The sequence below is a fragment of the Piliocolobus tephrosceles genome, chromosome 13 (genome assembly GCF_002776525.5).
Source record: "Piliocolobus tephrosceles isolate RC106 chromosome 13, ASM277652v3, whole genome shotgun sequence".
NCBI classification, from domain to species: domain Eukaryota; kingdom Metazoa; phylum Chordata; class Mammalia; order Primates; family Cercopithecidae; genus Piliocolobus; species Piliocolobus tephrosceles.
Window position 1 is genome coordinate 2,054,710 of NC_045446.1, and position 8,951 is coordinate 2,063,660.

An 8,951-nucleotide genomic window follows, 5' to 3' on the forward strand; every position below is an offset into this window, starting at 1 on the left:
ACCGCCCCCCCTCAGTGTCCGGCCCCCCAACAGACCACCCCACAGTGACCAGCCCCACTCTGCCCCCAGGGTTTCCTGTGCTTCTCCCTGGCGTTCTGCGCACAGGTGCAGGTGGTGTTCTGGAGGCTCCGCAGTCCCACCCAGGTGAGCACCAGCTGCCCCTACCCTTCAGCAGAGGGTCCCCCAGTGATACAGTGGGCGCCTGGGGACTGGGGAGCAGTCCTGGGAGGAGCAGCCCCAGCTTCCAGGCTTCCACGGACCGGGTGAGGTTGGGGAGACCACAGCCTGGGTTCCCTCTGTCTGACGCTGCAGGGAGGCCAAGCGCTGGAGGTGAGTGAGGGCCAGCAGCTCCCTGGTGGGGAGGGACCTATGCTGTACCCATGCCTTCGCCCCAGCCTCATTTTCTTGAAGCCCCTCAGCCCATGCCCTCGTGAGCTGATGCCCCTCAGGTTTGGGGGAGGGAATGAGGAGGAAGAAGAAGGAAAGCCACTGGCTTGGCCTTACGGGTTGACTGGAAGGAGCAGAGCGTTCCAGAAAATGAGACCTGAGGGCCCACGCTCCTGATGGAGGCCTGGTGGGGCAGGCAGTGCCTGGAGACCCACGGGCTGGGGTGTCGCAGCCTCCACCCCCTCCACAGGATGCCACCCATCCTTCCGTCCTGAATGCTGACCTGCCTGGAGGAGGGGCTGGCCTAGCTGACCCTGGGCAGGGGCCAAAGGCGTCCCTGTGGAAAGGCCAGCAGCTTGGAGAGGAAGGAGGCCTCCCTGGCCCAGCAGAGAATGAGAGCTCGGTAACAGAGCCAGCCCCACCTTCCCCTTGAGAGCCCAGACCTGGTGAGAGCCCCCAAGGCAGCCGAGTAGTGCCAGGGACAGCTGCAGGCAGGGTCATCGAGTGGGACAGGAGAGCCTGGCAGGTCACGAGAGGTGATTTCTTGGAGCCCTAGATGGAGTCCTAGTGGCCTTGCGTATTCAAGTGCCTGGTTGCCCAGGACCCCCAAACACAGGCTTGGCCATGATAGGTGCTGAGGCTGGTGGCAGGCAGGTCCTCTGGCTGAGCTCTGCAGGGCGCCTGCTGTGCCAGTTCTTGAGCCGTGCTAGCAGCCTGAGTGTGGTGGCCCCCACCGTGGTTTGCAGATGAGGGGACTCAGGCCCTCCAGGGATAGGGGGAGCTCGAGGTTACCCTGGCAGTGCCAGGGCTGGAGGGGGCTCCAGGCTTACCACAAAGGCTCTTGGCCCCAAAGTGCCTGCCCACCCCTGGCATCATTTGGGATGAACTGCCCAAACCAGGTGGGAGAAACACCATTTTCTCAGGCCCAGAAGGATCCCAGAGGGACTGAGCCCCTAAAGAGGGCTGTGGCTTTGAGGACTGGCACGGTTGTCTTACCAGGGTGATGAGCTGGGCCAGGTCCGTGTTTCGGCCTCACGTTTCCCGTCCATCATGGGGTGGTCTAGGCTCGTTTGAGGTTTGGGTCACAGTGGAGGTGGCCGAGGTCAAGACAGCTGCCAGGGTGCCCGGGCTCGTCTGGGGCAGCTGCAGCCCATGCCCCATGCTTCTGTGTGTTTATGGCTCTGACCCTGGAAGCACAATTCTGGAGGGAAGGGGCCATGCAGGGGCTAGAGGACAGAACACAGCTGGGGCCTGCTCTCCAGGAAGGGAAGGGGGTGCAAAAAGATAGATGCCCCAGCCTGGCTTGCCTATGGCCTATCCCGGCCCCAGGTAACATCCCCCACACACATATCATCCTCGTCTGGCCCGTGCGCCCAGCTGGCGTTCAGGGGTCAGTTCTCAGGGCCTTGCTTGACCCCAGGCAAGGCACTGGGGCTTCCTCCTGGGCCTCTGGGCCCCATTGGCCCCTCCCAGTGGGTCTTGACTTCCGACAGCATCTGTGTCAGGCCTGGTGACCACGGAGGTGGCCTGGGCGAAGGAGCTCTGAATATGAAGTCAGTGTCCTTGGGGTGCCCTTGGGCAAGCTATTTAACCTTCCTGGGCCTCAGTTTCCTTTTCTGTGAAGGGAGCACCAAGACCCAGGGGCTGCGTGGGTAGGAATGGCCGGGTGTGTGCAAAGACTCTTCCTCCTCACCTGCGTACCCCCTGCCGTGCCCCGTTGCCCAGGCTGGTCCTCCAGGACATGGAACTCACTCGGAGCTGTGCTGGGTGTGGATGGGGTAGCTGTGGTGCCAGGGGCCAGGCCCTGAGCAGGAGGGGCGGTTGCACATCCCATCTCCTGCCCTCTGCCCTCAGGGCCCACCAGAGCCGAGCGGGCTTCAACCTCGGGATCCCTGTCCAACAAGGTCCTGCCGGCAGCACAGACAGTGACAAAGGCCAAAGGGCCCAAGTTGTTGGCACCAGAAACGTTGAAGTGAGAGCCGGCGGTCCAGATCCCAGCCCGGCCCGCTCACCCTTTCCCCCTGCACCTCCCCACAGGGCCCGTGAGGTGTCCTGAACACAGAGTCAGCGTGACTCATGTGGCAGCCCTGCGGATGGAAAGGCAGAGGATGCAGGAGGGAAGGGACCTGCCACATGCCCTTGGCGGTGCCCCGTGGCCACAGACCCTGGCCCAGCGCTGAGAGGACTAGGGTGCCCCTCCCCTTCCCCAATCCTTACCCCAGGGGGTCCTGGCTGCCACTTCCCTGGGATGCTGCTGCGAGCAGGAGGCATGGACCAGGCATGGACCAGGCTTCAGGGATGAATGTGGAGCTTGAGGGCTATTAATTACGTTCTCCTCCAGGCCTGAGAGTCACTTTGCTGCAACCCTCCCCCTGTCCCCAGACAAGTCTGCAGCGGGAATAATTCATGCTTGAATTAAATACAGCAGTGTGGGGTGCAGCCTGGTCCTCGCAGTCTGGCCCCACCCTGGAGCCACTTCCCTCCCTGGATCCTCCAGCCACCGAGTGGGCTCAGGCCAGAGCCGGCTCTGGAACCTGTGGGGCTGGTCCACAGGCCTCCTGCAGCTTCTGGTCCCCCCCCACCGCCCAGGACCTGTCTGTACCTTCCTGAGCACTTTCAGCAGACACGGGATGGGGTCAGGGCCGCCGAGCCCAGGCAGACACCAGGGATGATCTGGTCATCGGGGGAAGCCCCAGTGGGGACCCCTGGACTTCAGGCCTCAGTCTGGGCAGGGGTTGGAGAAACACACAGCAGGTCGGGTGGGTCCAGCAACCGAGAATTCTGCACTGGCCCTGCTGCTCCAGGTCTTTGTCCTGAAGCACACCCCGGGCACCGGAAGATGGAGCTCAGTGCATTGGTACCCTTCAGGGCGCACCTGCCCCCAGGTGTCCTGAAAAACACAGGCCCCAGGCTCCTTCAGAGCTCCCAGATCCTGGGATGGAGGCAGATGGTGAAGCATCACCTAGGAGCCTAGGCCCCGTGGGGAGCGGCCGGCCTGGCCTCTAGGGCCCTCCAGGGCCAGGCTTTGGGGCAGGAGGCCTACCTTGCTGAGCTCTGCTTCCTCAGTCGTGGGGAGAGCTGCTTGGCAGAGCCAGGCAGAGCAGGCAGAGCCAGGCGGAGCAGGGAGAGCAGGGAGATCAGGCAGAGCCGGGCAGAGCAGGCAGAGCTGGGCAGAGCCGGGCAGAGCAGGTAGAGCGGGCAGAGCAGGCATAATGGGCAGAGTGGGAAGAGCCGGGCAGAGCAAGTAGAGCAGGCAGAGCAGGCAGAGCAAGCATAATGGGCAGAGTGGGCAGAGCAGGCAGAGCGGGAAGAGCCGGGCAGAGCAGGTAGAGCAGGCAGAGCTGGGCAGAACCAGGTAGAGCAGACAGAGCAGGCAGAGCAGGCAGAGCAGGCAGAGCGGGTAGAGCAGGCAGAGCAGGAAGAGCTGGGCAGAGCAGGCCTCTCAGCCACTAGCAGGCATTGTCACTCTCGCCCCTGCTGTGGTAATAACAACACCTTGCTCAGAGCCTCAGAGGTACCCATGTCCTCCCTGGGCCATGGCAGGTGCCTGACAATGGGGACAGTGGTTGGAGTTGGGAGGGAAGCAGGAGAGGAGGTCTGAGCCAACCCCAGGCCCACTCCGCCCGGCCTCTGGTCTTCACCAGGACCTCCACCCACGAGGACACAATGGCCAGGCCAGACTCCATCCCCATCTCACACTCACAGACGCTGAGGCTGAACAAGGCCCCCGCCCAGGCCGACAGTGGTGTGGCCAGCTTGGCGCCTGCCCCCCAGGGCACTGCGGGGAGGACAAGGCTGGCTGAGTTGGGGATGACTCACGGAGAGTGGTCTGACTTTTATTAGCCATCAGTGGGAGGGATACATTAGGGTCAGGAGCCAAGTTTGGCCTGGAAAGTCCATCTGACTCCTGTTGGGGCCTCCAGGCTTGGGCAGGGCTGACCGAGGGCCTCCACTGCCCACTGCCCACCCAGTTGGCCGCGGTCAGGGCTGCCACGGGGGCTGGGCCCCAGGGCAACGAGGACCGCGGGAAGCCACGCTTCCTTTCTGGAGGGCACGTGTGAGTGGCCAGAGCAGGCCTGGGGCTTCCATTCTCCCCCAGCCCTTTGGGGCAACTGCTGAGCACCCCTCCATGTGTCCCGACTGTCAGCATGGCATGTGGGGGAGGACTGCGGGCCTCTGAGGCCGGAAGGAGGCATTAGAGGATAGGGACCTCAAAGAGGGCCTCGCCCTGTGCCAGGAGACCAGCAACTCCTGGAGCAGTCACAGACGCCTTCCCGTAGGAGGCGAGATTCCAGTTTGTCTTTGAAGGGGTAACTTGGCAGGGGAGAGCATCTTGCTTAGGAGGGTGGAGACATGAGGTCCAGGTGGTGGTAGGGTGTGGAGTGCAGACAGCACATCCAGCCAGGCCCCGTCACCTTCCACCTTCTCCACCCCCGGCCCCACAGTGGCCTCGTCCACCCAGATCTGACTCCAGGTGCCCAAGGCTTCTCTGGTCAAAAGCCTTACCCAGAGCCCAGCTGCCCGGGCTTCCGGAAGGCAGCTGGGTGATTCTGGGGAAAGACCTAGAATCCCCCAGCTTTTTGGGAGCTGAGGTCCTGGCACAGGGTCTCTCAAGCCTTTTCCACCAGGCCCAGCCCCATCCCCCATTTCCAGGTCAACAGTAGCGTGATGGAAACTTCCCTGGGCCGACCTTGTAAGACCGCAGGAGAGGCAGACGCAGAGCTTGGCCTCGCTTTATCCTGCAGGACCGTCTAGGGGCAGGAGGGCCACACTGACGGCCATTGTGTGGAGGCCCCACCATTGATGTTGGGAAGCACTGTGACTGGCTGCCCAGGGACCCAGGCTACCCCTTGGGGAGATCTACCTGCTGCGAGGAGGGCGGTGCTGGGACGTCACCCCACTAAGGGCCCACCAGCCTTTGGGATGTTGTGGGGAGGGGGCTCTGTCCCTGGATCTCTCACCAGGGCCAGGACCTCCCCGTGGTCTCTCGGTGTAGGTGGAGGATGCCATGCTGGACACCTATGACCTGGTATATGAGCAGGCGATGAAAGGCACGTCCCACGTCCGGCGGCAGGAGCTGGCGGCCATCCAGGACATGGTGAGCGTGGGGACGGCTGGGTGGCAGGGCAGTCAGCCTCTGTTTGGACTGCAGTTCAGAGAACAGGCACAGGGTGGCCAGTGAGAGGTCTGGCCAGGCACCAAGGGGTTCCAGGACATAGGCCAGAGCTGCCCCTCAGGGCTGGCGGCACAAAGCTCCCATCCTCCGTCTGCCCGGGACAGGGCCGCCTACCAGATTCTCGAGGCCCATTGCAAAATGGGAGGGCAGGGCCCCTTATTCAGAAACACTGAAGGATTTCAAGAGCATTGAAGCAAATACGGGGCCAAACGTAGTGGCTCACGTCTGTAATCCCAGCACTTTGGGAGGAGGTTGAGGCAGCTGAATTGCTTGAGCCCAGGAGTTCGAGACCAGCCTGAGCAACATAGGGAGACCTTGTCTCTACTTTAAAAAAAAAAGCACGCACGGGCCCCGTGAGCAGGGCGGGGAAGCTGCCCGGCTCCAGCAGGAGTTCCTTCCCCAGCGGGCAGGCAGCGCGACTTGAGAAAGCTCCCCTCACCAAGGCCCGGCTGCACAATGGCTGGAGCCCCCAGCAGAAGCAGCTGCAATACCCAGGGCCCCAGCTCTGGCCTGCAGGGAACCCCACCTGGATCCTTGGGGTGCCTCAGTTTCCCCATATGTGCTGCCCGCCTCCTGGGGTCTTGGAAGCACATCACCACTCCCTCCCTTCTGTTCTCGTAGTTTCTGTGCTGTGGGAAGAGGTCTCCTTTCAGCCGTCTGGGGAGCACGGAGGCTGACCTGTGTCAGGGACAGGAGGTGGCAAGAGAGGTGAGGGGGGAACCTGGAGGCTGGCCAGGCAAGACCCTCAGGGGCTGGACACCCTGGGGCCCAACTCCGAGACTCAGAACCATCCTCCTACCCCACCCCTTGGCCTCCCCAGACCCTTGGGACCTGCCCGCTGAAGGGCTCAGGGAAGCTTCTGGTGTGATCGGAGGCGAGTTAGGGTTCATGGTACACTAAGCCTGTCAGGTGGCCAGGCTAGGCTCAAGACATAGACACAGGCCCCTTTGCCCAGCTGGACGCAGGCCCGATGCGCCGTTCACTCCTTCAAGTCAGTTCCAGTTTGGGGGCTTCCCAAGGCCAGCTGAGTCCACAGAAACCTCTTGGAGTGCACCCATGAGGGCTCAGTGCCAAGGGCTGCAGGGCCAGCATGGTGGGCTCTATCTAGGGGGAAGGGTGCAGGCGTCCTGGGGGGCATCAGAAGGAGTGGAAGGGCACTCAGAGGAGGAGAAGCGAGGCCGGAGGGTCAGCGTAGGCTAGGGTGTGGCCAGGGCTTCGGCAACAACAGAGTGGGGCCCGAGGCCAAGAAGCCTTTCCTCCCAGGCCCTAGGACAAACTGGGCCCTCCCCTCTTTCTCCTGGTGCCCAGCAGCCCTCCCCCAGCCCACCCTGCCCTCTCCCTGCTCCTCTCCCCTACTGTCCTGGAAACAAACCCACCCTGTCTCACAGTGGGAGGCACCTGGCGACCCTCCAAGAAGCAGAGGGGAGGACAGAAATGGCTGGAGGCCTGGCGAGGGGTGGAGCCACAGCCCAGGCTCTGAGGGCAGAAGGGCCGGTGCTGGGGACGCTGCTGGGGAGGCACCAGCGGCATCAGGGACAGGGCTAACAGTCAGGATCCCTGTGCCACCCAAGGAGAGGTCCCAGGTCCCCCGACTGAAAAACAGGAGCCAGGGCCTGCCTTGAGCACCCTTGGATGGCAGAGCCGTGGGCCCGACTGCGAAGCCTCCTGGGGAGCCGGAAAAGCCAGCACAGGCGGCGGGCACGGAGCCACCCAGATGGGCAGGCATGGGCAGGAGGGAGGCAGACCTGCCTGCGGGGGGCAGGAGGGTAAGCCCTGACACCCTGCGGAGGCCTCCACAGCCTGCCTCAGTTGCCACCATCTCCAGGGTTCAGAGACAGGCCTGTCACCTCCCTTTTCTGGAAAGATGCCTCTGGATGCCATGCCCTGGGGTGGCACTGGAAGCCCAGGATGGAACCAGGACCCTGGGACAGTGCGGGGACCCCCCCTCACATCCCTCCCATAGCTGGCTTCCTGCCCTCCCTGTTAGTCATCATCCTCTGGTCACCAAGGCGCTGTGCCCGGCCCTGGGCTGGATGCTGGGAACCCAGAGTGAATTACAAGTGGCCCGGCCTAAGGGAGCCAACGTGTGGCCCAAGATGGACACTCAGGACAGCTGGGAGACAACACCTGCTGGGCCCACGGCAGTGCCCTGATGCCCACAGGGGCCAGCCCTGTCCTATTGGGCTTCACCTGCTTGTACTGCCTTTCCCTAGAGCCCTGGGGGCTTCCCAGGATTGTGCTACACCCGCCTCCCTGCTGCCCTGGCATTGGCCTAGGTGGGCGCTGCAGCTCCGTGGCCCACCAGAAGCTGCTTGTCCAGGCAGGGAGGGCCGGTCAGGGCGGGTGCCATGCCTGCTGCCTTCTCACAGGACTGCCTTCAGGGCATCCGGAGCTTCCTGAGGATACACCAGCAGGTCGCCTCCAGCCTGACCAGCATCGGCCTGGCCCTCACGGTACCCCCTCGCCTCCCTCACCGCCCCTTCCCACCTCCTGCCCCCCAGCCTGCCCTGCCCCCAACTCAGATGGAATGGTGACCCGGGACAGGATCTCCGGTCTTGGGCCTCACTGGCTGCCACCCTCAGGGAGCTGGTCCACTGTGACAGTGTTTGCCTCCTGCAGCTGGGCCGCCCCCTCCCACTGCAGAGTCCTGATGCTTTCTGGGGAGGGGCGCCCCCAGCCTGGAGCAGTGGGGCAGCCGCGGGTGTCTCCCTCCCAGGTGTCCGCCTTGCTCCTCAGCTCCTTCCTGTGGTTTGCCATCCGCTCTGGCTGCAGCTTGGACCGCAAGGGCAAATACATCCTGGCCCCACGGTAGGGCCCCCGGCCTGCCCCCACCCTCTCTGGAAGGGTCCTCCAGCTCTGTTCGAGACACATCTGCTCTGCCAGCCACCGGGAGGGAGCCCTGGACCAAGCCACAGGCTGATGCTGTAGAGGAAATGCTTTGGGGGTGACTGAGTGCCAGGGTGGGGTGGGAGACCTGGAGAGTTTCCAGACCCAAAGCACTGCACCCCGTAGCCCACATGGAGACCCCCCCCCTTTGCTTGCACCAGGCCTTGCCAAGACCTGGAGATGGATGCTTCTGGGCCCCCAGATTACAGCCCCAGGCCAGGATCTCTGTGCTTGAATACCCCAGAGCTCCTCATGCTTAGGGGGCAGGGAGGGTCCAACTCGCAGCCAGGCAGCTTTTCCTGCCACCATGGAGCTGGCCTGTCTCTGCCTACCATGCCCATTAACCCACCCACTTGCTCTTCTTGGCCATCCAAGCCCCCATCCCTGGGTCCTCTGCATTCTACAACAGCCTCACAGTCCCCCTAGAACATTCCACAGCAGCTCCATAATCCTTCTAGAACATTCTGCAACAGCCCCATGATCCCCTCTAGAACATTCCACA

At 63.2% G+C, this 8,951-nt stretch overlaps 1 protein-coding gene across 14 annotated transcripts in view; it reads left to right on the forward strand.

The window, feature by feature from the left end:
- TSPAN32 (tetraspanin 32) overlaps positions 1-8,951 on the forward strand; it is a 17,175-nt gene that overhangs the window by 6,496 nt on the left and 1,728 nt on the right. For 6 of the 14 annotated variants that reach the window (XM_023183554.3, XM_023183557.3, XM_023183561.3 and 3 more), the window contains 6 exons: positions 70-144; positions 638-790; positions 5,384-5,485; positions 6,185-6,271; positions 7,933-8,016; positions 8,280-8,371. In XM_023183554.3, coding sequence (XP_023039322.1) covers positions 70-144; positions 638-790; positions 5,384-5,485; positions 6,185-6,271; positions 7,933-8,016; positions 8,280-8,371 — 593 coding nt within the window. Of the gene's footprint in view, positions 1-69; positions 145-637; positions 791-2,424; positions 5,486-6,184; positions 6,272-7,134; positions 8,076-8,279; positions 8,372-8,951 lie in introns of those variants that run through there. The other 8 variants (XM_023183564.3, XM_023183566.3, XM_023183558.3 and 5 more) reach the window with 5 other exon arrangements.